The sequence below is a fragment of the Chroicocephalus ridibundus genome, chromosome 3 (genome assembly GCF_963924245.1).
Source record: "Chroicocephalus ridibundus chromosome 3, bChrRid1.1, whole genome shotgun sequence".
NCBI classification, from domain to species: Eukaryota; Metazoa; Chordata; class Aves; order Charadriiformes; family Laridae; genus Chroicocephalus; species Chroicocephalus ridibundus.
In genome coordinates this window covers 15,264,919-15,292,911 of record NC_086286.1, presented here as the reverse complement: position 1 = coordinate 15,292,911, position 27,993 = coordinate 15,264,919, and the positions used below count along the sequence as shown (strand labels likewise).

General features: G+C 44.6%; 1 protein-coding gene across 7 annotated transcripts in view; it reads left to right on the top strand.

Moving 5' to 3' along the window:
- Positions 1–27,426, top strand: part of FOXN2 (forkhead box N2) — a 118,929-nt gene extending 91,503 nt beyond the window's left edge. For all 7 annotated transcript variants that reach the window (XM_063328109.1, XM_063328111.1, XM_063328110.1 and 4 more), the window contains 5 exons: positions 3,663–4,213; positions 11,251–11,375; positions 16,158–16,222; positions 20,234–20,302; positions 20,788–27,426. In XM_063328109.1, the coding sequence (XP_063184179.1) occupies positions 3,677–4,213; positions 11,251–11,375; positions 16,158–16,222; positions 20,234–20,302; positions 20,788–21,305 (1,314 nt within the window). In that variant the 5' untranslated portion in view covers positions 3,663–3,676 and the 3' untranslated portion in view covers positions 21,306–27,426. The remainder of the gene's footprint in view (positions 1–3,662; positions 4,214–11,250; positions 11,376–16,157; positions 16,223–20,233; positions 20,303–20,787) is intronic.
- The last annotated feature ends 567 nt before the right edge of the window (positions 27,427–27,993 follow it).

Genomic DNA, 27,993 nt, shown 5'->3' with positions numbered 1-27,993 from the left:
GAGGTCCTATGGTCTGCATGGCCCTTGGGAGCTTGAGAGGCGAGACACGTCTGTTAATGAGCCTATCTGTGGGGTACCCCTTGGAACTGCCGTGGTTGATCTTTGTCTAGGGAAAGAGCAAGCGTTTGATGGCTTTGCAGTAGGGAGGCTGCCAATGTTGGTTTCTTCTTTGGACGGGTGCTGCAGCAGGCCAGAGTAAGCTGGACAGAATTAGAGGTTACCATATTCTGACCCCAAGGGAAGCAAATGTAGGATAGCCTGGTACAAAGCACGTTATGTCATTGGGGCTGAGGCGATGCTGTCTAGGAACAGTGGCTATCTCCAGAAAGGCAGCGCCAAAATTATCAGTTGATGGTCCTCAATGTTACTGATCTCGTTACTTCCATAGCAATGGAGTTAAGTATTACATCATTAAAATAACTCTGCTGTTTCTATATTTAAATTACCCTTGATGTAGCGTTCAATTCAGAGCACTGGAGAACACTCTTCGAAAACTGCAGTAGTTACAGAACTGTGATTTTTTTTTTTTCTTATTTATTAGACAATAATAGTCTAATAATGGCCTTTATAGCTTTCTAGAAAAAATATTTTCATTTCTGCTGATGTGTTCATGTAGAAGATGTGTGAGGTGGTGAACTAGGCACCAAGGAGGTAATATGAGATGTGAATTTTTGTAATGCATCTACTAAGAGAAACATGGCACTAGCCTACATTATTTACTGTATCATGCCTGCAAAGAATTATATTTTTAAGTAGGGCATTAATTATTCTCATGATTCTCTGCTAAGACATAATAGCATGCAAACAAATAGCGTGTCGACACCACAATACCGACGTGATTTTAAGTGCTGGTTTAATAAGTTAATATGTTTTTCTTCCCTCTGTATTTTTGAGAAGACTGTAGGAGTGCCCGGGCCATGTCTGTGTCGTAAAACAGACGTTATTGCCCCATGTTCACCGAAGGAATGAATACAGCGACCTAAAACTTGCGTGTGTGTGTGTCAATGTTCTTGATCTTGATCTGCTGCACTGACCGAAGATTTGCAAAGGGATATTTCATGCAACATGAACCGAGTGCTAAAATTACCAATACGCAGCGGAGAGGTGTAAGCTGGTACGTAGCTGCCTAAAGAGGCGCTGAACAAGGAGGTGAAGTTAGTTGTTATAAGGAAAACGGTGCAACCCACGTTGCGGCAAGGATTTGGGTTTGTCTGACTTTATGAATTTCATCACTAGCTCTTTGTTTGTTTTTTAACTGCGGGAAGGATTGAAAAAAGTGACATAAGCATATGTATATATCGCTGTGCTTAAAGCCAGCAATCACTGGCTGCCAATATAAATCTGCTCTGATGGCTTGGGGGAGAAGTAAATGGTAGGGAGAGCAAAGCTATTTTTGACCAGCTGTTTGAGCAGTTTGCTTTCCTTTAAATTTTTTTTATTTTTTTTTTTAATGACTGAGCTGGTAGTTAATCACGCCCACCCCTGCACTTAAATAGAAAATTTGGGGATGGTTTCCAGCACTAGTACTGGTAAGGATAGGTGCAGGTGTTGCTGTCAAAACAGCCTTGCAAATAGCTGGTGCGGAAGTGTATGAGCCGATGAAGAGAGGAGAAGAAATTGCTGGTGGGAGACCCAGTGCGTTTTCTGGGGGAGGCACAAATTCTGCACCCCACGCCTGCCCGAGGCTGGCAGGGCTCTGGCTCCTGTTGGGGAGCATAAAATGTGGAGGTGTCGTGTTGCCTTTCTGCATCACCATGTCACGCGTCCATCGCATACATTGCTCCCCTCCTCCAAAATGAGGAGGCTGGGCAAATACGTCTCTGGGCAGGTTCATAGAATGGTTGGGGTTGGAAGGCACCTTAAAGATCATCTCGTTCCCACCTGCCCTGCCCTGAGCAGGGACACCTCCCACCAGCCCAGGTTGCTCCAAGCCCCATCCAGCCTGGCCTTGAACACCTCCAGGGATGGGGCAGCCACAACTTCTCTGGGCAACCTATTCCAGTGCCTCACCATCCTCACAGTAAAGAATTTCTTCCTGATATCCAATCTAAATCTACCCTCTTTCAGTTTAAAACTGTTACCCTGTGTCCTATCATTACACTCCCTGATAGAGAGTCCCTCCCCATCTCTCCTGTAGGCTCCCTTTAGGTACTGGAAGGCTGCTATAAGGTCTCCCCAGAGCCTTCTCTTCTCCAGGCTGAACAATGCCAGCTCTCCCAGCCTGTCCTCGCAGGTTGATGCGGTGGGCAGTGTGATTGCAGGGACATGGTGAGGCTGTCAGGTGGGAGCCAGCCAGTGGTGTGGTTTTGTAGCTGGGACAGCCAGACGGTGTATGCAAGCTGGCCAACTCCATCCTTCCACTTTTCAGGAGAAGATGGAAGCACACGAAGCCATGTGTTTACTAAAAACGGTTGTAAGGAAACATCCAGTAACTGCATAGAGCCGCCTAGTGAGATATGATACGGAAACTGCCTGAGTCTTGCAGCTGAGCTCTTGCATTAGGACCTGGAGCGTGAAACCAGAACGACAGTACATGTATTGGGACAGGGAACTGGGTTGCTTTTTTTATTTATTTATTTGGTTTTTTGGGGTTTTTTTACAGTTAATACAAACCTCAGCATTGCTGGTAAACTGCATCCATATTCAGAGCGCCTTACATTTATAGCAGGCTGGTATAGCTCCTGTATATATATAGAGAGATGGATACACACACCACACCTTTAGCGTGGTTTTGTTGGCCTGTACTTCTGGTGCAGTTACGCTGGCCCAAGCTCAAGGTGCAATGAAGCTCTAACATGGTCACACCGGCAGGAAAAACAGCTGTTAGCATCATAGATAGTTTGCTGGATGACCCCTATTAAAACTCTACGAGCAAGAAGATGGGTTTTGTTAGTGTAATGCCTCTAAACCATGGGTACCCTGTTAGACCATGCATTCTGGGTGGCAATTTTTCATAGATGCTAATTTTATTTAGTTAGTTTTTTTAATTTTAAATTTTTTTTTGCTACAGCAAGTCTGAGCTGCCACCCCAGCAGATGGTCCCTTCCCATTGAGAGCTGTGGGAGGGGAAAGAAGGTCTTCCGGACCTGGGCAGCTCCATGGGACCCAGCTGAACTGATGGGCTGGCCAGATCTTTCCCTGGTGGAAAGGGGAGGCAGTAACTGGGAATGACTGTGACTTGTAGGGAGTTGTAAAGAGTTCATTTGTGCTGAGACCGCTAATTCACTTTATGCTGATTTAAGTTTTGCAATTTTTTTTTAAAACTCTCTGGGCACAAAAGGCAAACACTTCTAAATAGGGTCAATTTACAAAATATTGATTATAAGTAAAGAGTTAATGTGAGAGCTGAATGGATTAGATCCTACCTGTTAAGGTCTTTTTCAGATTTCAGCTGTTGACTTCAAAATAGCTATTTTTTCTGTTTCCAAAATGGTGTTTCAAGATAAATACAAGTGCTTACCGTAAGTTCTGGTTATAAACTGGGAGGGGGAGTTAACATGTGCTTGTGAGATTCCTGGGGGACTCATGTTGGACCCTGGCTCTTATCAGTATCCCTGCACGGTGCAGGGATGGTGCAGCACTGCATTTGGGTTTGGTGGGCTGCCAAACTGAGCGTGGTTTTGAAGGTTTGCATTGATTTCTGACCGCCTCCTTTGTTGCAGAGCAATAAAGCTAAATGGGTCCAGTCACTGGAATGACTCCGGATAAGAAAGCTGAAACGCCAGGAGCAGAAAAAGCTGCAGGACTACGGCAGTGTCACGGGATGGGAAGCTTGCCCGACGCAGGCGATGCCGGCAGGCCAAAGGCCACTGTGGTGGACAAAGATTCTGCGGACGACGAGCTCACAAATTTGAACTGGCTGCACGAAAATACTAACCTTCTAACAAACTTCAGCCTCGGAAGTGAGGGTCTGCCCATCGTTAGCCCCTTGTATGACATTGAGGGCGACAGCGTGCCATCTTTCTCGCCGTCCTGCTACCAGAACCCCGCAAAAAAATCCTCCTCTTCCAAGCCCCCTTACTCTTTCAGCCTTCTCATTTACATGGCGATCGAGCATTCCCCCAACAAGAGCTTGCCAGTCAAAGAAATCTACAGCTGGATCCTGGAGCGCTTCCCCTACTTTGCCACGGCACCCACCGGCTGGAAGAACTCGGTCCGACACAATCTCTCCTTGAACAAGTGTTTCCGGAAGGTGGAGAGAAGCCATGGCAAGGTGAGACCTGGTGGGAGGGAGGGGGATCGACTTTGAAATTCAGGGGGAAATGGAGAAGACGCTTGTTATCAAGGACTTTTGGGGTTGGGTAGTTGTTTTTTTTTTTTTCCCCTTCCACGTCCTCTTAACGCTTTATTTGCAGCTGTAGGTGGTTTGGGAATCCTACTTCTGACAAATCACAGGATGACAAAAGTCACTTGGTTTTGTTATTTAGTGCTGACCTGGGTAGAGGTAGCTGTCATGCATCCTTTTTAAAGCTGGCTAACGTGCTATTGCAAAGGGACCTGTTTCCATTATTCATAATTTTGTTAGCCTGCAGTACCCAGCCTGAAATTTCAGATATCTATCTTAGGATGGCTTTTTGATGAAGCTTCTTAAATTGGTGCTCTCTCTGTTTTCCAACGCTGAAATTCTGGGGTGTGTTCCTCCTTCCCCTGCTTTCCTGGCTTGGCCATGGCTATGACTGCAGCGGGAAGCAGAAGAGATGGTGGGATGCCAAGCAGCTTCCCAGCTTGGCTGGCACAGGTGTTGCCCGTTTGGGTGCAGATGTGGTCTTCTGCAGGGCACCCTTGCTTGCAGGCATGCTGTACGTACGTGGCTGTTTCTCAGTATAACAGCTGTCTTGGATATTAAAGTGACTCTTGCCCTCGTGATCTTCTTTTACACTTAGCACAGCTTCTCCATCTTAATTCTTGCATTTAGTATACTGTGATATGCTTAATATGTGTTAATGTACTTGCTTTAACCTCTGTCATAACATAACAGCGTGTCTTTCTGCGTGGTGCAGACACGAGCTTCGCTTCTTAAAGTCAAGGATACTCTTTCCTGCACAAATTCTTTTTCTCACTTGTATGATTTTACTAGTGACTTCCTTCCTCCCGCTCTCCTTTCCCATCCCGTGCCTCAAAGAGCTGTCTCCGACTTAAATAAACCAACAAACCACATACCGAAAGTCAACAAACAAATTCTGGACCCCTGTGCTTGGAGGTCGGCCTACGTGGTAAGAGGCTTGTTACCAGAAATGCACGCAATGCCTGGCGTGCTTGACAGCCTCTCGCTGTAGATAGAGGTCCTGGGGCTGAGCGGGCATCGGGAAGGACTGCCTTGGACCGGTAGGACTGAGCGTCACCACTTCTCAATATCCCTGCTTTTACATTAAATTCTTAGGGTGGTGTTTTCCCAAGCAGCAGCTTTGCCCTGGGGAAAAAAAAAAAAAAAAGGCTTTTTGCTGCTGCGTGGCAAGTCCGGTCCAACTGCCCCATAGCCAAGCCCTGCCGAGTGTTAGGACGGGCTTTTAATGCGGCTCCAGGTGCTGTAATGGAGTAACTGAGATGCTGGAAGGTGTCCCTGTGTGACAGACTTGGACCTAAGCAGCAACCACATGCTGCTGCAGATGGCAAGGTTACCCTCAAAGGAGTGGGTGGCCCTATCCGGGAAGGGACACATGAGTTTCAGAAGAATTGGGGCAGGGGAGGGAAATCTCCTAAATCAGTGTATAATTTCCTGCTATCTGTGAACCCAGCTGTTTCTAGCCTGGAAACCCTTGCTATCTAGGAATTACCAGTCAACCCTTGTTCTTGGCACATGGGCAGCAGGACTGCCCGGTCCTCTGCTTACCCTGCTGGCTCCACCAGTGTTGCTGGGCTCAGAGTGGCTGAAGGAAAGCCAAAGGATGGCTTGCTGCTGCTAGGTGAGACTCCTCTAGTAGGAAAAACAAAACGTAGGGTAGGTGCCACCACTGCCAGTAAGGTGATGCTGATGTGCTCTGTCAGGGTTTTCCCAAGGCTCTAGAGACTGCACAACTCTCTAATTCTTAAGAACAGAAACTGCGTTTACCAAAAAAAAAAGCCCCTCCTGAAGCTTTGCCAGAGTTTCCCCATTTCCAACACAGTAGTTAAATCTTTACCCTCTACCCAGCTTAGAAAAGGACCGGATGAGGGTACTGCTCCAAATTCTTCCTGCAAAATAAGTCCGTGGCACGCGCGGATTCCGCAGGGGGTAACAGGAATGCTGCGCACTCCTTCGGATGAGCTCCTCAGGTATCTTGCAGCAAGTGGCCGCAGCTTGCAAGCTTGTCTTGCTGATCATGTTGCCTGTAACCATGCGCTAGCAATGTCCCTGGGTGCTTCTCTGAGAGAGCAAGGTAATTTTGTATTTTCCTTCACTTTTTCTTTGTTACTGGCATCTTAATTGCATCTCGAAGGGAGCACATAGTAGGTTTCTTCTATCCCATGCGTCCATGGAAGCAGAGGTGCCCATGGCATGTTCCATGAGAGGGACATGTTCTATTTTGTAACGTCAGGGTAAGAAGGGTTTTAAAAATTTTCAAATGAATCTCGGCTCTTGTATTTGGAGGAGTGTAAATGTTTGACAGGTGGGGAGGGTCTGTGCCCCCCCCCCCCATCCTGGGGCAGGCTGCTTTCAGACACCTCCCTGCCTATTGCTGCCGGCTGTCAGCTACGGAATCATCTCTTAGAGGTCTGGCAGCAAAAGTGGGAAGAGTTCTTCCTCATGTTTGCCATAAAGCTAATATTTCGGTTTGGACTTCATGTTTCGAAGCAGATCTCCTGATTTTCTCCCCGGCTTACCCACGTGAGCTGGCACTGCAAGGCAGTTTTGGGATGCACGAACTGGATTCGTTTTGGCTGGTGCTAACCTGGAGGAGGTGCTGCAGGAGCGGGCTTGCCGTGCCCTGACTGCTCCCAGACGTTGTCCACAAGACCCTGCTGTATCAGATCTGGAGTTAAAAACCCTCCAAGGCACGTGCAGGCGATCCCCCAGCACCAGCTCTCTCACTCCGCAGAGCTATTTCCACCGAGCCGCGCCAGCCACATCGTGCTGCAGACGTAGCCATGGATGAACGTTCTCTCTGCACGTACATTCATATCAGCCAGCTAAATACCTTTACCCTGCCTCTCGCAGCAGGCTGCGGGCGTTCAGGAGCCTGGGATGGTGCTCGGCAGAGGTAGAGCGAAGGCTGTCCTTGCTTGGATCACTGAAAAATACTGCATGTTACGGTTTTCTTCTAATGAGTTGAAGGGCGCTGAAGGGAAAGTAACTGCTTTGAGATGTCTTATGAGCCAGCACCACAGGTGAGCGGAGGAGCTTCTCACACCATGGAAACAGGATGTAGATACGTCAAATGTCTGCTAAAATATACATTATCCTTACTGTATGCGTCTGTTGTGATGCTGCTGTATCTAAGTGGTTTGCCAAGGTTTACCCCAAGTGATAGACTTAGGAGCTGAAATACCCTTTCTGATTAGAGCTGCAGTTGAGCTTGTGTCATCCAGACAGACGAGACTTCAGTGGTTCTCTGGTAATGGCAGTTGGGAGCCGGAGCTGATGAACAGCAAGGGGATGATGCTGGAGCCGGTCCCTGGGACACCTGCTTGCCTTCCCGTGTACCTGCTGTGGCCCTGGTGCCCCTGGAGCTGTGGAGGTGTGACTGTGGGCCAGCGATCCTCAGAAGATATGGCTAGTGCTCTTTGCATCTCGAGCGCTGTCATGCAGCCTTTGGGTTAGGGGGGACAGAGGTCTACAGTGGGAGATGGCTTGTTTTGAGGGAGCAGCGTCTGATACTCGGCACAGGGGGACCTGAAGTGAAAAGCGGTTTGGAGTTGGAAACCCTGAAGAGTCTCCCTGCTCTTTGCTAGACTTGTTTTTACGATTATGTGTTTGTGGATTTTTTATGAATCGATACCACTGGGGAGAAAAGGTGTGAGGAGGCAGGAGAGGCATCCGTGTCAAGCATCACTTTGGCATTCCACTGCTCGCATGGATGTGGCCCTGCCGCTGCCTCCTCTGGAGGTCGGGAGGGACAGGGCTTGCGTATCTTCAACAGATCTCCCTTTCTTCTTCTTGGTAGATACGTGTTTTAGGTGTTTTTTTGTTCTTTTACGGTTTGTCTCTTTTTTTTTTTTTTTTTTTTTTTTTTTTTTTTGACAAGAGAGGGTGCTAAACAATCTGTGTGGCTATTGAAATGTTTCGGCAAACAGCAGGTCCCACCTATAGGCCTGTAGAGATAGGAGAGAGGTGTCTGTTATCTGATAAACCTGCTGGTGAATATACAATATCCCTCCGTGCACACAAACAAGAGTATTTTCCAGTGGTTCGCCCAGCTCAGGTGGAAGCAGCTGGTGAGAACTGCCCATACCAGGTGGAGCTGGGGCCGCTGCCTGGGGCTGAAGCTCATGGAGGGTCTTCTGCAGCGTGGGGATGGGTGTCTGCCTCCGCAGCGAGCCCAAGCCACTGGTGCCGGCTGAGTTGCTCCGTTTTGGTTGGTCGCTCCTTGGGCTTTCCTTGCTGCTCTGGTCATACTCAGTGGTTGTACTTCACTGCTACCAGGGAAAGGACCATGGCAGGGTGGTAGTAAAGGTAAAGGACAAGGCTTGCACCACGGAGGGCATCTTGTTTTCAACCCAAGTTGCTGTAATCAAGCTCCAAAATGCTGGGGACTGGAAACTTATTGTTGTTATGAAATAGTCCAACGCTTCCAAATGCAGGAATTGTTTTCCTTCCTACTTTTCTTTATTTGGCTAGATAAAATCCTGCAAGTCAAATATGAAATCTTAGAAAGACGCAAAAGAGATGATAGTCAGACCAAACAATTTTATTTTGAGATGGAGAGTCAAAACCATCTGGTGGCTGCTTTGCACTGAATCTGGAGGGATGTTTTGGCATATAGTAACTAAAAGTTACATCTGCATTTCATCTAGCTCATCAACAGTTGCCCCACTGTTGATGTGAAATGGTAACCTCCAAAGGCAGTTTAGCATTTTGGATCATTTAGGTTTTGTCTTTGCTAGGAGAAATGGCACAGTCTTTTTTTTTTTTTTTTTTTTTTTTTATTGCTGCGGTTAGACTGCTTTGTTTTAAAGCTGGATGTACCTGTTGCTCTATGGGGTTTTCAGCTCCAGTTGTGCACAGCTTTCCCCTAAAGCGTGGCACTGACTTCAGACCTGTGTTGGCTTTCCCCACCTCGCGTCTTTGCTGAGCAGCAGATGCGAGTGACGCAGCGCACAGGAGCAGCCCCTTGGGCATCCTCTCTTTTGCTCAATGTCTGCTTTTAGGACAAGTAACGGTGGGTGGAAGTGTGGTTTCCTACCCAAAGAAGAAGTCGCCCTGTTGGTCACCTCTCGCATGGGGTTGAGTGTCTGTACGGCCCTGGGGTATGCCCCGGTTCAGCTCGCTCTTGTGATGCCCACCCAAAATCACTGTGTTGTATTATCAGGGCAGCAAGCTGGTGGGGGTGAGTGGCTGGGAAGGTGAAAGGGGGGAACTACCCCCATTCTGGCTGCAGCCCACAGCTGAACTGAGTTAGGCATCAAGTGGAAGTGCTCACCTGAAGTGGCAGATAAAACAGCGTAGAGCAGTGGTGTGCTGATGGGGGCAGTTCCTGCTGCTCCCTGAGGGTGAGAGCCTCAAAGCTACTGAAGGGGGGTGGGGGGGAAGCCAAAGTTAGGCAGGGTCTTTTACGGGGCAAAAGCAATGAGCTGGCTGGCTAGGGAAAGGGTCTGGCTCCAGGAGAGTTGTAGGGAAGGGATCAGGCCATTAGTCTGATGTTGAGATGAGGGATGGGGCCAGTTGGGAGGATACCCCCCCCATTAGCAGCTAGCTGGCTAAATCATCCTGCCAGTCACCATGGTGAAGGAATTGTCTGCTTAATTAAAGGTAAGCTTCCTGATAGGTATCTTGCAGGCTGTGCTCAGTTTTAGCATGAAAAGGTCAGTATAAGAAGGATTCAGGTAAAAAAAAATATCTCTGAGAGATGCTGCAGCTCAGAGATCTTTATGAAACGCAGTGGCTTCAACTAAAATTATGGAGCAGCATCCCTCTGTTTCTCAGCTGGAGCTCTCCCTGATTTGATTTTTCACTATTGATAGCAAAATACTTCCTCTTTTCAGGAAAAGTGCCATTACTTAAATAGGACTATGGACTCACATGCTTTGTGGGTCCCTTTCATTCTTAATTCATGGAGTATCCGTCCATAAAATGGTATTCATAACCCCTTGATACTGGCAGGAGGAGGCCAGCTGGCCTCTGTGGGCTCGCAGGAGGTGCTCACGAAGCTTGGGTTTTCGCTCTGAGACTTTTCCCCAAAAAATCCTATAGAAAGATCTCCCCATTCAGGTGTAGATGTGCCCCGTCCTTCTGCTATGTGCATGACCACCCCTGTAACACTTTTCCCCCAAAAAATCCTGGCACCGCTACCTGTAAAGCTGTTAGCTGATCTATCAGGTCAGTGATTATAGAATTTTTTTTAACTTTACCTGTTAATTTTCCTCTTTATGTTGCAAGAACTAGCAGGCTTAAAAAATAGCTTTTTTTCTTTATATGGTAAATACGTGAAGAAACCCTTCAGAGGAGCAGGACGTGCTTTATCTTGCTTAACTTTTGGCATATCAAATTCAATGTCAAGTATGTCTAGCACAGTAGTGCTTACTTTGTTAGGTGCACCAAAAATATATAAATTAGGTTTTCAGGTTTTTGGAAAAAGTGGGAATAATCCGTTTCGTAGCTGGGTTATCCAGCAAGTTGCTTTGACAGGGTAGGGTAAAGTTAAATGCATATGTGGCTGTACCTAAGCAAAAGGAAAGGCACTTTGGTTTCTTACTTAGAAACCTGTTAATCTAAAGACTTCTGATCAATTCACTGATGCTTGCACAGACGCTTAAATTCACAGCTGTATTTAACAAGTGTTTAAATTAGGCTTACAGCTTTCAGTGAACGGACATGAACGTGGAATGAACATGAATGGAAATGGGGCTTTAGAGGGGGCTTTGGAGATGCTCTCTCAAACTGCAAGGTGGGTGCTTCCGTCCTGTATGTCGAGGGTCTTGGGACCATATGCTCGGTTTAGGAGTGTCTGCTTTCCATGCAGGTGATGGAGCTGCCTGAGGATGATGTACCTCAGCTGTCCCGCGGTGGATGCCTACATCATTACACTGTGCTGCATTTTGGGAATATTAAATTAGAAATCACCGTAACAGCCTGGCCCCTGGATTTTTCTAATTTGCAGTACTTTTTTCTTGCAGGTGAATGGAAAAGGTTCATTGTGGTGCGTTGACCCAGAATATAAACCTAACCTTGTCCAAGCACTGAAAAAGCAGCCGTTTCCCTCAGCACTTGCCTTTTATACTCCACCGGCGTCACCACCAAGGTAGGCGAATTTTCTCATCTGAGCATGGTGCACAGTTGTGTTACTCCACCCAGCAGAGGAAATGCCCATGCGGATGTTGATGGGTTGTTACCGGCTGCCACGCAAGAGACGAATTTGACTGGGGCTTAGGTGAGGCTGGCTAGACGAGGCAGTGAGATGTAACGAGCTCAGGCTTCCCAGATAGCAGATCTGGGGTTTGTGTCCCAGGCATCTTCGTAACTGTGGGACAGTTTAAAAGAAGGTTGAGGCTGTGCTTGGTGCTTACTGGTGAGCCAAATTTCCCTGGAGGCGGTCCTGAGAACTAGAGCAAAACCTTCCTTCAAGCACCGTTCACCAGGGCTGATCTGGGGTGCCTGGTGCTGCTAGCTTGGAAGGAGAGATGTGTCTTCTCCTGTAAGTCACTCATCTGGGTATAAATTGTATATATTCTGTGCTGTTGTCAAAACCAATCAACACTTCTACGATCTGAAGTGCTTATAGAGGATGCACTAAAAGGGGTGTTTTCCTCTGAAGCTGTTAAGAGCATTTTGCAGCGGGCATGGGAAGAACAGCCTTTTACCATAAACACACTCTGAGGTGGAGCACGCAAGACTTCTGAAATCAGGGCTTCCTCATCTGACACATTTTAAGATTAGGCAATAGATCTTGGAGAATTTGAAGTCAACATCATGTGTTCTCGGTAGAGGAAGTGGAACAGCAGCTGGGTCAGCCTGTGGAGGTGGGACAGAGAAAAGAAGGACAGAAAGCGGAGAGGAACACGTTGCTGTTGGTGAGCTCAGTTGTTAGGTAGGCACGTGGCAGCTTTATCTAGTTCAGCAAAGAATTTGAGTGAGATAAGAGATAATTAAGGTCTCTGCACATTGCCCCTACGCCTTAACCTTACAGCGAGGAGTTTCCCTCACAAACGGGAGGAACTGGGATTACTGGAGCAGGATGTAAAACTGATAACATTGAGCAGACGTTTCTAAGGGTCCAACGGGCATTGACCCTGAGAGCGGGCCCCCCGTGGAAGCAATAGCTGTCTGTCAGCGGCTGGATGCCTGGCATGGGCTCTTCCAGGTGGGCTTGTCACCTATGAGATGTAAAAGTGGTCTCTGACCTTCCAGCTGTCTTGAGCCAGGATCGAGGATCGTCTTGCATCATCTTGGCTTTGAACAAGCCAGGCAGAAGTATCCTGTTTTCCAGCTTTCTGCTGGAATGGGAGCATTACTAAAATAACCCTGAAGTCAAATTGGAAAATACAAGATGGCTGGTGCTACTGTCAGGCTTTGTTTCATGGGAACAAAGGTGTTGAAAGCACTGTAGTTGGACTCTAGATGATAATTTTTTACAGGCGTTACTGTTTCTACGTAAGGGCACGGACTTCTTTTTTTCAGTACAACTCGAGTGAAGGTTTCATCCTCAAAAGCTTTGTTAACACGGCCAAACTTTTAAAATTGAGAGTCACTGAATAATCCAGGTGGGAAGGGACCTCTGGATGTTGTCTGTCCAGCCAGAGGAGCAGAGGATCAAGACAGACTGGGCCTAGGGCCGGCCGGTCAGAGCCTTGGCCTGTTAAGCTTTTAATATCTCCAGGGTCTTCAAGATGAGTCCAACGATACAAGCACTGAAGTATGATTTACCTAGCGTGTATAAACACAACATACTGACATTAGGTGTAGGGAAGGAGAGATTTTATCTGAACACTGAAGTACTCACAAGATCAGGACTTCGATTTGAAGCTGTTGTTTTCAGCAACTTTTTTTCCTTCAGTGAAGGATTAGTCACACTTGCCAACAATCACAATTACAAGGAAATCCTGGTCCTAATGAAGCCACATGGCAAAATTCCCACTGACTTCAATACGTGAAGGATTTTGCAGTGCTTGTATGTGTAAGGGCAACAAAATAAAAACATTTCAAGATACTCGACTTCTCCCTAATGAAAGCTGCTTTATTTTCCTTTAATAATAAAAGAACGTTTGTATGACTTTCAGTCATACACAGAAAAACAGATTTATTTTTTCCCTTATGTGTTGAAAAATTCTTGGGTTAGCTTTAAAATCTGGTTTTACTTTGGGGAAGGCCCCCCAAGGGGCTGCCTTGTGTGTGGAGGGAAAGAGAAAGCCCGGAGGTGCAGCTGGAGAAAGGCTGGAAAAACTGTCCAAATTTAACTACAGGGTGATGCTTGAATTTGACTGCGAGAGTTTCTGAATTTTTCTGTGGGAGGACTTGTGTTCATAATTATTTTACAGTGTGTTCGCGGGGAATATACCTATCATTCAGCGGCATTTAAAAATAAAATTTAAGGTGTTACTTTGAGCAGAAGCTTTCCAAAACTGTAATCTGTGTCTAGTTACACTGAAACTTGTATTATCATAGATGATTGGCATCACTGGTGCGTTTTATTCCTGCACAGCTTGTTCAACAAGTCTGTGCAAGGCCCCTAGCTGCATTCTGTTTCTGGTACTACATGTATTACATCCCCGGGCTCTGGGGACTGCCGTGGTCCTCATCTCGCAAATACCTTATGCATAGGCATAGCTTGTCTTAATCAATACTAAGCATTAACTTGCTGTAGGAAAGCTCTACGTGGATATGACTCTTGAAGGATCTGAGCTCAGACGAACGGATGAAGATGTTTAGCATCTCTTACCTGCAGACTGCAGAGCCAGACATGTTGGGATGGGTCCATTGCTTTCCTTGTGACTTTTTTTTTTATTATTTTTATTTTTTCCCCCCATTTTGGGATCTGTTCCTTTTGTGCTCCATCACCTCCAGAAGAAAACATACCACTCAGTGAACTCGAGTTTTGCGTATCTTTGCATTCAACTCCACTGGATCTTCTTCCCTTCGGTTACCACGTTGGGAGATGCTTAAATATTACTCTCTGTTTCACTAGCTTTGTTTGGTTGCGGTGCTGCAAGAGCTCCTTACGTAGCTCGGATGATGCATTTCAAGCCACCTTGCTTTGATTTTTCTTTTTTTCCTCCTGCACTATACCAACTATGGAGCTGTTAGCACTGGCCAGCTGAGTTTAGGTGATACGACAGCAAGTTGGAGCAGCAAGAGTATTAAATGGGCATCCCTCATTAACAGCTGTGCGGAGCAGCTGATCTCAGGGTGGTTGAGATGTATGCAGCCACAGCACTGGCCAGTGACCAGAGAAAAATATTTTTGACAAAATTCAACCTAATGTAGTAAGATTTTAGTTTTAAAAAGGTATTTTAAAAACTGAAGTCATTGTCTGGGTTTTAGTTAATGATCTGGACAACTGTCCTGGTTTCAGCAGGGAAGGAGTTAACTTTCTTTCCAGCGATTGCTGTGGAAGGAATGTCAATAATAGGTATTGTTTTTAGTTGTTGCTAAGTGATGTTTACCATATTCAAGGACTTTTTCAGCTTCCCATAGAAGCCCAGACAGAACGATGGAATGGCCAATGGAATATTCCATGCCATAGGTGTCATGCTAAGTGTTTAAGTGGGAGTTAGCTGGGGCAGGGGGGGGGCGAGAATCCAGAATCACTGCTCGGGATGGTGCCAGTTCACCGGGTGCTGAGAGTGACCTGTGTCACTTTTATTATTGTTGTTTTTCCTTTTCTCTTACTGTTTCTATTAAATTGTCTTTATCTCAACACACAAGGCTTTTTCCTCCCTTTAACCCCCTTTTTCTCCCACCCCCACCCCCCACTTCTTGTTGGGGAAGAGAAGGGGGGATGTGACCAAGCGGCTGTGTGGTTCTAGTTGCTGGCTGGGGTTAAACCATGACAATAAGTAATTAAAAAAAAAAAATTAAGCACTTAGCAGCTTTTTGATTTTCGGAGGATTTGTGGCTGTGCCTTATTTTGGAAATTAAAGCTGCCTAAATATGATGAATATAAAAGGTAAACATACCTTAATGGTAGAAATCACCCCATTAATCCCGTGAGGTGGTTGTTACAGGTTGGGCTTGAAACTTCTGCTCATCCCCCCTTTGAATTCTTCTAGCGATACTATAAAAGATGCCTATTGCTCTGTTTCCTGCAGTGTTAATAGCTGTGTACAATTTCTGTTGTATTTATTTCAAACTGTTTGCTAGTACCTTTATAATGAATGGATTAATTAGGACTGGGTGCGTGGCAGAAAACTCTGTGAAAGCTTTAACTTGCCCTGCATTCTGTAGGGTATTAAGTGGTACTTTGCCAGGTGCAAAGCTGGTCTGGTAACGCAAAAAAGCAGACAGCATCACCAAAACAGCCCAGCTTCAGATAACTTTAAAATCAGCAGATATCTTGGTTTGGGTTTGGGTTTTTTTTTGTTGTTGTTGTTCCTCCCTAGCTTTTCGCACAACACTGCCTTTCGTTTTTGTTAATCTCCTGCCACCGTTTTGAAGAGTGGATGGACACAACTGGTCCTTACCTATTCTGTTGCTCCTGGGCTTCAAGCATCCCTATATAAGCTAATGTCTTGTTCACATGTAGGTTTTACTTACTAAAAAAACACTTATCTTTATTTAAAATCCAGCCTTTAGGAGGGTATATAAAATCTGCAGAAGTTATCATCTCTTGCCAACAAGACTTTTGCTTAGAGCGTGTGTTTCGAGGTGTTCTCCAAGTGCTAATGATGTCTTACAGTGCTACGTAAACCATCAACCAATGTGTCAAACCATCTACTGAGGGCAATAGAAATTGCTTGTCCACCAAACTGTGGTGTTTGGGTTGGTTTTGGTTTTACCTTTCTATGATCATAGTGTTTTGTCTGCTATATTTTGTACAAATCATTTGGCTAATTTGGGCTTGGCTTTGACCTGTTGAATTTCTTTTCAGTAGGTCAGCGTCCCCTCACTACCTAACTTCAGTCCTTCAGCAGAACCATGGCCGGTCTCTCAAAGGTAAACATGTAATTTTCTTTCGCTCTGCTCCCCTGGTTTGAGTTGCAAGCGTGTACTGAAGCCCAGATGATGTTGTGTGGGGACCTGCTCTGAAGGGTCTGCTAGATTATGGAAAAAACTCATGTAGCAGAAACCATGCTCATTCTATTAGCCACTTGTGTATTAAATTTAAATCATAAAATGAATTTCAAGATGTAATAGGGGCCATCTTGTTCTGCCAGCAAGGTATTTAGCAGACGCTCCCAAATATGACCTACTTAAAAAATGAATAGTTCAGTAGAAAGCCAGTCTCAAAGCTACAAATCTCTACATCAGGTTTATTGGTTACCAAGAACCAAAAACAAAAGGCAACAAATTTTAATGTATAAAACATGGGGATGTGGCCACAGAAGTGCCTTAAAGGTGGTTGGTTGATACAGGTGGGTGGGAGAGCATGACAGGATTTGCAGGGGAACGCGGAACAACGCGTATACTTCAGATGAGTATTTCACAGCTGTGTGGTACTTCTCACTCACTTGGCAAAAAATTGGGCACCAGCCGGTGTTATTGCCAGCGCAGTTATGGAGGAAGACCCAAGTTCTGGATATTAACCCAGTTAACAGAACAGCCTCATGATGTCTGTTTAGTTTAAGGTACCGCCTTAAAAATGGCAAAATTTTCATTTTAACTCTTGGGAGAGGGGGATAGGATGGGTTTATTGGGTTTATTTAATATGTGGACTCCAAATACAGGTCTTGATACCGTAGGCTGCAGTGATGGTCCTCAATCAAGTTTACATCCCTCTGTGTTTCCTGCACTAATAATGAAGTAGGTGCAGGAGAAAACAAGTCGCATCCACAACAAAAGCTTTTATGTTGCGTAAATGTTATTTTAACGGTAGTCATCAAAACTTGGTGGAGAAAGATTGGATTACACCAAGTCACGCTCAGGGTATTACTGCGGGTGAGTGATCTCTTCTAGCCATGGCAGGAAGCCCGTAGCGGGACACACTTCCCCGTTTAGCAAGTTAAAGGTAGTTGTCTGTAGATGATTGGGGGAATCCCTGCTGAAGCAGCACTGCTGTCTTTCTGGCGTCCCCTTCCTCAGACCACTGGGGTATATCTGTTCTTACAGGTTGGAATGAGCGTCAAACCTGACCATAGTTCTGTCCTGTGGCTTTGTACTTTTGCTTTCCATGAGGAAAAAGAGCCGGCAATGTTCGGATTTAAAGAAAAAAAAATATAAAAAAAAATTAAGATGGAAACCTCTTCCCTTTTTTTTTTTTTTCTGTTGAACAGAAGATGGTTACTTCATTTTCTCATATGTACTTTTAGAAAAATTTTATTCATTTTAAAGCCTTTTTGTGGGCCTTGGTATCCAAAGGGAGCTAAACAGCGTGCTGGGGTATCCCAGCATTTCTTTTGAAGAAGCCTGTTGAGCACAGGTCTTGTACCTCAGTAGCAAAGTTTAACCCCCTGAAGGCTTATCCTCATCAAAAATAGTAATTTTTTTTAAAAGTGCTGAAAAGTGAATCACGCTTACTTTTTTTAATGGGCTGATTCTGAGACAAAGTGAGTATGTGTTAATTTGTTGTAGAGGAGTATTGCTAAAGCTCTTTCAAAAGGGTAATAAATGGCCACCGATGAAGCAGGACCTGAGCAGCCCAGCAGACGTCTAGCTCTCCGGTTTCACTAGCGCGGTAGGCTTTGAGGTGAGAAGCTTGATTTTTAGTTTTTGGCCACAAACCAGAAACATCAGTTAGGCAGCAAAACCAAGGTTTTTCTTTTTTTTTAAAGACAGCTGCCTTATCCGCAGGTGATAATTACCACGCATCCAGACAGAGGTTTTCTGGCGGTACCCAGGTGGCAAGGAAGCATCCTTGTCTGGCTGCTGCAGGGCTGCTAGATCTGGGATTCTTAGGGCTTGTTGGAGAATACAAGAAATCCCCCTCCTCTTAAATGATTTTGCTGGTGTGTCCTGTTTTGACAGGATTCTTTGGTTTGGAGATTGCCAGTCTGATGCTGACTGTTCCATTTTGCTACACCGAAGGTGCTGAAATAATGAAATATATCTGCTCTCATTTAATTTCCGCGTGTTGGTGAACCTCTTCAGCATCTCCCTGGCATTAGAGGCAAATCATTAATGTTCCCAGGGTCGCGTAGGTCAGTCGTTGTGCAGGTGGAAGAATTCCTTGTAATAATGTGCTTCCTCAGCCATTCTGCTGGGGAAGCATAAATTTGGGAAATACTGCTGTGTTGAGGAGAGCAATGCCAAATGAAACCAAAGCACATCAATGGTGACGCGGAGCGCTGCGAAGAAGTTGCTGCAGAAGTGTCTCTCCTGTTTCTTTGGGGGTACTAACATGCAGAAACGCTATCTGCAGGTAGTAATTCTGTGTTGCATTAATGCCTCCAATTGCTTGTCATTTTAACAAGGTGGTGCTTATATACCAACATCAGATGTTAAAATAAAATGTCTGTGATAGCAAGTAAGGAATGGGAATATTTCACTTTCTGATTATGATAGTGGAGGAAAGTTAACTCTATACTTTTTTTTTAATTTCTTTTTTGTCAGTGAGATACATACGACTTGTAAATTCAGGGGCTCTATTGCTGCCAAGAAAGACAAGACAGAATTAAAAATAAAAGTCTTATAAGTGCAATGGGGATAGACCTTGAAGTGTGCTGGTTTTAAAATGGCGGACAGTGAAAACAAGGGGGAATGTGTATGTTTTATAAGTTGTGTTGGAAGCAGCAGCTCAGTCTCCTTTCCATGTTGGTACAACATTCCCAAGGTGACACCTTCTTCAGATTCCTCCTTGACCAGGGATGACGTTGGGGAAAACTGTATAAGATAAGGAAGCCAAACTGACAGATGGGGGGGTGGGGGAAGAAATGCCATCAAAAATGACATTGCTGGTGTTTCAACTTCAGCAATTCCCACCCCAGTTCCAGTTCAGCGGGACTGAAAGCCTGTTGTGCTCACTGCTGGCGTCTTCCACGCGTTGTCTTCCAGCCCCGTGTCTCCACTCACTCACATCCATCCATATGCACACCTCGGATGTGGTCTCTTGCTCTGAGACACCAAGGTTCTTGATGTGAGAGCTCACTGTCTGTCTGCTTCTCTTTTGCCTGGTTAGTCCACCATATGTATATATACATATAGTCTTACGTATTTCTTTCCTGCATAAGGAGAAGACTATTTAGCCTGTCTTTCCATCATCCATACCTGAAGTGAGCAAAGCAAGACCTTGGATTTCCTCTTTTTTGGAAAACGCATGAGTGTGTCCTGAAACAAGTGGAAAGTGTGTGCTTGTTTCTTTTCCTTTTCATCTGACTCTGGTTGGAAATGTCACTCTTTGCCATAATATCTTCAAGGTGCCCTTTTTGAGATGTAAGCAGTCCACTCTGCGTGCCAAAGGCTGGAGTTTGCCACCATCACTAAAAGCGCCGCCGTTTGCCTAAGGCTTTTAAAGTGCCTATTTATTATTTAGATCCTCCTGCTTTCAGTTCAGTGCCCTTTCTCCCCTCGTCTTCTCCATTTCTTCTGTTTGGCTTGTTGTTGGTGTGAAAACTGCTGCTGGAGGAGGGAGGTGTGCCGAATTAGTGCTGCGTTAGCGGGCACCTTCGTCCCTCAGCCTTGCATCTGCACATAGCCAGGGTGTGAAGCTGCTGCCGTGCTTTGCTGTGCCATATGTATAATCTCTCAACCGGTACAAACAAAAGCTACTTGTTGATAAGGATAGCAACAGCATCGTCGTATGAGTGCATTATTAATGTTGCTGATTCTTGGCTTCAGCTTTGGTAAGTGCAATGTGAGAATTCAGCTTTTGAATATCATAGTTAAGATATGAGACTGTTCTGTAACCAGCTTGCACTGTATAAGAGTCTTGCTCTGTTTAAATTTGTACGTTCCCCCCCCGTCTCCTTATCGTAGGACAATATAGGCAGATATATATTCTTCGTATGTTCTAGGGACCTCATTTTGTCAGGCTTCCCTGAGATCTAACGTTTTGCTGCTTCTCCTTCACAGAATCCGATATTGATGCTGCTACTGCAATGATGCTGTTAAATACTTCCATTCAACAAGGGATGTTGGACTGTAAGCATGAGCCATTTTACTCTGCTTTTTCTTCTCTACCCAGTAGCTAAATGTTTTCTTTATAAAGTTTTGGGAAATGAGTATCGTCTAGTTTCCAAATAGTAAGAGCAGTCAGGAAGCAATCCTGGTTTGATTATTCCTTCTGCAAGCATTAGAGTTTTAGAGAACCACCTTCTTTCCCCCACCCCTCACGCCCCCCCCCCCCCCCCCCCCCAGTTAATTTTGTTTTTTCTGCAAAGTTCTTCCCCTGTCCTCTTTATGCTAGCTGGGAGAAGGGTTTCTTAGCTACTTCTCTGTTTCTCCAGCTCTTAGTTGTGATTAGCTGAAGACTGTTGTCCTCTGTGGATGACAGTGAATGTGCACAAGATATTATGACTCTTAAACGCTGACATTCAGCTTGCTTTGCAGTCAGCCAGTTGTAGCGTGCTCATTTTGCACGTGATCTCATTAGAGTATTTGCTTACTGACAATCTTTTTTTTAATAGGTGAGAAACCTCAGCCTCTGAAGACACCTAAGAAGAGGAGTTACGGCAGTGCATTCAATCCTCCCAGTTCCATAAATCTGCAGGAAAACGATTCCGCAGCCACCAATATCGATCCGAAGGAGGATCACAACTACAGTGCCAGCAGCATGGGCGCCCAGCGCTGCGCATCCAGGTCCAGCGTGTCTTCCTTGTCCTCCCTTGACGAGGTCTATGAATTTATCTCCAAGACCAGCCACGACGGAAGCGATGGCAGCGAAGGATTTCACAGCGAAGTGGATACAGACGTTGACTCTGAAGATGATCCTCTTGGAGACAGTGGCTATGCATCGCAACCTTGTGTAGATACCTCTGAGGAAAGTCAGCCTAGCAACAAAGCACTCAAGGAGTTATGTCAAGAAATCGATGAGGAGTTGAAAGAAGCAGCGGGGTCTCTGCTCCACCTTGCTGGCATCCAAACGTGCTTGAGTTCCTTAATAAGTACTGCAAAGACCCACTGTCACAAGCAAAGGAAAAAATAGTGTGTTTGTCAGTGTTGAATATATACATATATTTTTTTTAATTGTGGCAATACTCTTCTACTTTTACCCTTCACAAGGGAGATCAAAGCCATAAGAGGACTCATTGCTTTTTTATTTTTGGCGCTAACTATAATTTAGCCATTTATTTTTAAATCACTGCCTAAAAAGAAAAAAAAATTATTTAATCTTCTCAAATTAGAAGAGATGCATGACTTGTGAAAACCTGAAAGCATACTTCTCGATGATCGCTTTTTTTTTTCTTTTTAATAGTTGATTTTATTTTTTTTCCCCCAGAGATATGTTCATTCAGATGCACATTGTGGATCTCTGCTGGCCCCATCTGCAGAGGTGAATTTTGCCCTGTCTGAGGGCTCTGACTTCCATGTAAAGGATTAAAAAGGAGGAGAAAAAAGAAAGAAAGGAGGGGGGGGGGAAAGGGTCCTGGCCTCGGTTGCCTCCTACCTGTCCTCTCTTTGCTGTTCTGAGACAGGTTCTGGTGGAAACACCGGTGAAGCAGCTCCCAAGTGGCTGCAGTTTTCAGCCCGACACAGTGGTGGAAAATCTGTAGCACTCCAGGAGCTGCTTCAGTGAGATGCGAAGCGCCCCCTGGAAGAGCTGGGGATAAGGAGGAGCTGAGGTGGGTACCACCAGCAGGTTTCTTTTTTTTCCCCCCTTCTTCCCCCCCAAAATCTGCTGTGTGCAGGTCAGATTCCTGAAGGAAAACAGGGTTGAGTTTTTTTCACCTTAAGACAAATTGTCTCTTTTTTTGAGGCGGGGGGTGGTGGTGTCCTTTTCATGCAGATGCACGCATGCGTACACACCGGCTGGATGTAGCCAACAGTGAAAGCTGCCACTTGCCAAGTTTGCTGTTGTCCTCATGTTACCACCACTGTTGAACATGTGGTACCTGCACCGTCCTGCAACATCTACCCTTCTGCTCCCCTGTACCCATTCAGGGGCGGAAAAGAACGCCACAGTTGATGGTGGGGACAACATGGACGAGGTGGAGGCTTTAGGTAGTGAACATCTGCTGAAAACGGAACGCCTTACCCCATAATCTGAAACAAAATAGAATAGCTTCCTTTTGGATCAGTGAACCCTGAATTGCCTTGGGGGTTTTTTTTTGGTTTTTTTTGTTTTGTTTTGTTTTGGTTTTTTTGCCCCTTCCCCTCAACACGTGTTGTTTTGTGTCCCGTGGGCTGTCCGTACCTTTTGTTTCCCAGATCACTGTGCCTTGTCTGTGTGAGTCCCACCAGCCTCCTGCTGCATACGGGGCATCTAATGGGCAAGGCGAGGCTTTAGCCTTTGGACGTACACCGTAGCTCAGGAGGACCTCTCTGTTTAGGGAAGAAAATGCTTCACAACTCATTTTTGCAATAAAAGAATCTCTCTATAGTTCCCAGACATCCTTTGGCCAAAAATGTTTTAGTGGTATGGTGAACGTTTTTTTCCCCTTTTTTTTTTTTTTTTTTTTTTAAATCAGTGGTGATTGCTTACATCTTCTTGTAGATGACGGCTTTTTTTTTTTTAAAGTTTTCTGTTCAAAAATGAGTAAGCAGTTCTGTTAGAGTGGGTTTTAACAGTACTCTAAGTATAAGGATGCCTTAAGTATGTTGCCGAATCGTATACAACTATCAAAGGTCATCTTTCCTGTTTTAGAAAGGTAGCATGATGTGCCATAAATGTTCTCGCTAACACGTTAAGCTATTGCTTCCAGCAGGTGTTGGGCAGGCTGGTTGAATATTAGGAGCAGAGCCACCTAGGAAACCAGTGTCTACTGTTCTGGTTGTTGAAAACAGTGCTGGATTGAGCCAAAAGTTAACCTTTCCCTGACAGGGTATTTTTCTGGCTATCTGGAGGCCTTTCTTCACTCAGTGTGGGGTTTGGGGGTTTTTTTTGTATTGTTTTTTTTTTTTTTCCTTATTTGTCAGTCTCTTCATGAATACTGCCATAAACTGTCTACTCTAAATACGAACACAGCCATGCTGCTGAAGGTCTGTTGCTCTGAGGGCCTCTTCCAGTGCCTCTTGAAGACAACGGTGGTGCTCCCGCTGACTCAATGGCTGTTGGATCAAGCCTGAAATATTTGAGCTTCTTTGTGTTTTGGAATTTAAAGCCAACATTTTTTTTTTGTTTTGTTTTAAAGCACAAACACTAGGAGAGGAAAAAAAAAAAGTGGTTTTGGGTTTTTTTTTTTTTTCCCTTTTTCTAATTATTTCAGTTTTAAGCGTGATTTGTTTAATTTCTTGAAAGGGAAGAAAAATACTCTGCTGCGTTCCTGCTTTGTGTGTGAACACCCGTTAGCCTACACCCGTAACAGGGCAACGTGCGTGCAGACGTGTATGTCTTCTGGATATCACAAGTGGTGCATTAGCCAATTAGGCCTGATACCGGATGTGTTACTGATGGATAGTAGGGGTAAAACTCGCTATTTAAAGGAAAATTAAGTACCAGTGCAGTGGTTCTTAGGATTTTTGGGATGTGGAGACGCGAATGCTTGGTGGAACTGGTTTTTTTGCTCATGGGTTGCTTTTGTACCTTGGATGGAAAACTGCAAAGGGCAGAGTTTGTGTCAATGGAAAAACGAGGATTCAGCTATGCGGAAATATTGTTAGCCATCAGGGATTTTGCTCGGTGCCATGATTTTGTTGCACGCTGTTGAAGAGGGCTGCTGCCCGCCTCCCACTGAAGGTGGTTGCAGCTTCTCTGTAGCTTCCAGGGAAAACTGGATTGAGGTCCAAGTGTTGTAGAAATTGCGGTCATAGTTGGCTCCATGGTTTGGTTTGGTTCTGAATTATTTTTTTGCCTTGGATAAAGTTTGAGAAGGTTAGTACTTATTAGGAGTGTGGCTGTGCCGCTGTTAACCCTGAAGTTGGTGATAATGACTTCAGCATTTCTTGAAGGGATGGGGTTGGGATGCTAACAATGCATTTAATTACCATACGCAACGAGCAATAAAACCATACTAACTAGAAGTTAACGGTGAAAGCTGCGTCCATCCTCACAGCTTTCAGCCTGGGAGAACTGGAATTGTGGAAGGGGGGAAGCAGGGCCGCGCTCTCCACGCTTTGCCGCCTTCCGTCTCCCCTTTGCGAAGGAGAAGGTGGCCGATGTGTGCCCCTGACCTGTGCCACCGCGTCATCCCACGCCTCTGCCCGTGCGTTTTGGCTGGCAAAGGCGGCCAGGTGAGTGCGGAGCAGCCTCTCGGTAGTGGGAGAAGAGCCCGCCTTTCACTTACGTACCTGGCATTGGGTTTGGGTTTGTTTGCCACCTCAGTTAGAGACCCTGGTGTATATAGTATAAATGGAGTATAATTAAAAGTTATTTTGATTGTTGGGTTTTGGGTTGGTTTTGGTTTGGTTTTGGTTTTTTTTTTTTAGTGACATATGTAAAACGTTCATGCCAATGGTTGACTCGGATATATTTTGGCAAGAAAAGTATTAATGAACCACATTCGATTCTTTATAAACAGTGAAGAAGTGTATGAGACTCATGTACGCGGGAGAGGCTGCTCTGCTGAGGATAAATCTGATGTGAATACTGTACCAACCTGTATTGGCCTTTCGGATTCCAATACTAAATTACTGCTTTTGCAAAAGTCACATCAAATGTTTTTAAAATCCGACTGTAAAATGGAAGTTGTATGGTTTGCAACTTTTCATCAGCCTGAAAAGTAAGTACAAGCTTTAGTTAGAGCAAAGTACTCTCATACACGTTAATAACGGTGTAGTCAAAATATTTATTGAAAAGAAAAAGGTAGAATAATTTAAATGTTGCACCTGCCATTATATCTTAAAGCACATTCTTCACACCTAACTGCCAGTGCCATTATCAAGTCTGTTTTATAAGTGTACATTTCTTCAAACTAAAAAGTGCATAATTAAAAGTATTATGTTACTGCCATATAGTGATATAAAACATTTTATAATTGCCAAGTCATTGTAACTATTATTTATTTAAAAGTGAATTGTAAGAATGCTTTCTGATCAAATGAACCAGAGTTGTTTTTAAACCGTTCCCGTTAGCTTGTTTCTAATGTAGCATAAGCAATGTCCTTGGGTTTGTTTAGAATAATTTTGCCAGTAGGTGACCAATTCTAACCCTTATTCCTCCAGTTTAGTCCTTTATCCGTTTTAAAGACAATTTACAGAAGTTTAGTTTTTTGTATGCTAATCTCTGTTAATTAAAATGTTTATAAAGTTTATTTTTACCAAAGAGATGCAATTCATTATGACAAAATATTGCAGAATAAACTTTGTTTTATAACATTTGTGACTTTTCTGCCCACATTTTTCATTCAGATGATCAAAGGGGCTTTTCTAAAATAAACAGCATTGCAAACAGAAAAGCGCTGTGTTCTCTCTTTATCTACAGACCCTGGTCTGTGATGGTGCTCCAAGTCCCTTCCCTTGCCATTTAAATCTCTTCCACAAGACTGAGTCAGTGTAAAAAAGCTAAATGTGTAATTTGTTGTACGTCTCGGCTTGGTTAAGGCTTGTTGCACGCGTGTGGGAGTCATCTGTACAGTAACAGAACCCTACCAATCCACAGCAGGGTTTGCTCACGGTCAGGTTCAGCCACAGCTGGCCCATGATATTTGAAGAGCATCTTACTAAGGCCAAAACTTCACCCTTTTAACCTGGACCTCCAGGAATGTTTTGGCACCTTGGAAATTGCTGAAATACTACCGCCTGCCTTTTGCCCTGTGCAAAGCATTTGTTTCAACAGAAATAACTCGAATCTTTTTCTGATGAAACGTCCGTGATTATTTACAGTTCTGTATCCCTATCGCTGCGGCCAAGTTGCTTGTATGATACTCAAAGATCGACAGCATAATACAGGACAGGTAATTGAAAAAAATGTGTCCCTGGATAAAAGCTGCATAGATCTTGTCTGGTGTTTTGTTCAGCGTTTACTTTCTTTAGATATGATTTACGGCGTCTCTTGGGTCTTTATACATAAGGCCTTACGGAAAGGCCTTATTATGGAAGTCCCCTCTTGGCTAGCGGGAATTAAATACTCCCCATCCCGCTTTTCCGGGCCAGCTTTCCCCTCGAGTGCATGCACACAAACGCGCCCTGCCGGTGCCTGAGAGGCAGAAGTACCAGAAGGGGGAAACAAGGTATGACACGACGCTTCTCTCTCTTAAAAGCAGACGTTAGTCTATCCCTTCTATTTTTATTTTTTTAACCTACCAGTATCGCTGTAGGATCTGATGGAAATACAACAGTTTCCTTTGCAATACTCGAAGTGATACAGTAGATTTTAGCAGAGACTTGCCTTCATCGCCATATCGAATAATAGTTAAATCGCAAATTACAGAATATATATGTGCTACTAATATCTTTGATTTAGTGTTCATCTTCATACACTGATAAAAGAACAACTGCTCTAATTAGTTTGGACAAAATCACAGCTTTGTATCATATGTTAATGATATCTTTCTAATTGTTATTAGCTATATTGTGCTAAGAGGGCCTTAAGTTCGTTGTTAAATTTCCCAAGAGTGTTTTCCTCTGTTACGACTTTGCTGGAAATTACCTTCTGTATGGAGCCATAACTCTCAAAATAAAGCATTAACTGAAGCAATTACCCACTTATACCAGCTGTATTTTAAGGACATTTGTTGAGGAAATACTTAATGGATTAGATTTATTTTGAAAAAATGGCTGTCTAAATTTGACACAGAATACGGTTATATTTTTCAGGGATCTTGAGCATGCAGATAGCTGGAAGTGTTCTTAGTTTGCATAGTCTGAGTAAATATACGACCTGGGGTGCTTCAGGGTAATCGCATGTGAGTGTTAGTCCAGCAGTGTTCCTGTGAAGCTTCCCAGCGTATTTGGACATAGAAACTCTCTTCCCTGTTTTTACCTGTGAGAGTCATTCACAGGTAAAGACTGAGACAGCAAAGCAATATCCCGTCTGATCCATTATTTTTTTTTTTTGTGTGTGTGTCTTCAGATCAGCTGGGTTTCTTTTTCTCCCTTTTCTTCCAGAAAGCTCTCCTGAAAGCCACCTGCTTTTACAGCTATAAACCACTTCCAGCTAACGTAAGATTATTAACTACCCTCTGCCAGTGTTAGTTTAAACAGCTCGTCGTTAAACATCAGAGTGTTTGTTTTCCTATTGCATCAGTACAAAAGCAATCATTTCCCTCCTTAGGCTCTTGACTTATTAAACAAACCAAGATTATTTGGTTTTCGTTTGGAAGACATGATCTTCGCTCCTCTTAACCACTTGTCTGTACGTCAATTCCAGTTTGAATTCGGCCTGCTGGCACGTGCATGAGAAGAGTTACAGGCACTCTTGTAGAACACTGATGCTTTTTGTAACCTGGCCTTAATCCCTTCCTGGACTTCGCAGCACCGCTCATGCGTGTATGTCCGAGGCTTGTCCTGGCCTTTACCACGGTCACATACAGTCGACTGATCCTGTTATCACCCAGTATGTCCACGTCTCTGTCCTCTTCCCATCACTGCCAAACAGTGAGGCCCCAGTCAGCCAAAAAAGTTGGTAGTTTGTACCCTGCAACTTGATTTAATGATATCTGTCCTGATCCAGACTCTTCATGATCTCTCCTAGTAACCTTCCTGCTCACCAGGAACTCCCTTCTGATGCAGCCTGCCCAAATAAAGGAAGAAGGGCAAGATTTGTGAGCTGTGATACGTATTTCATCACTGCATGT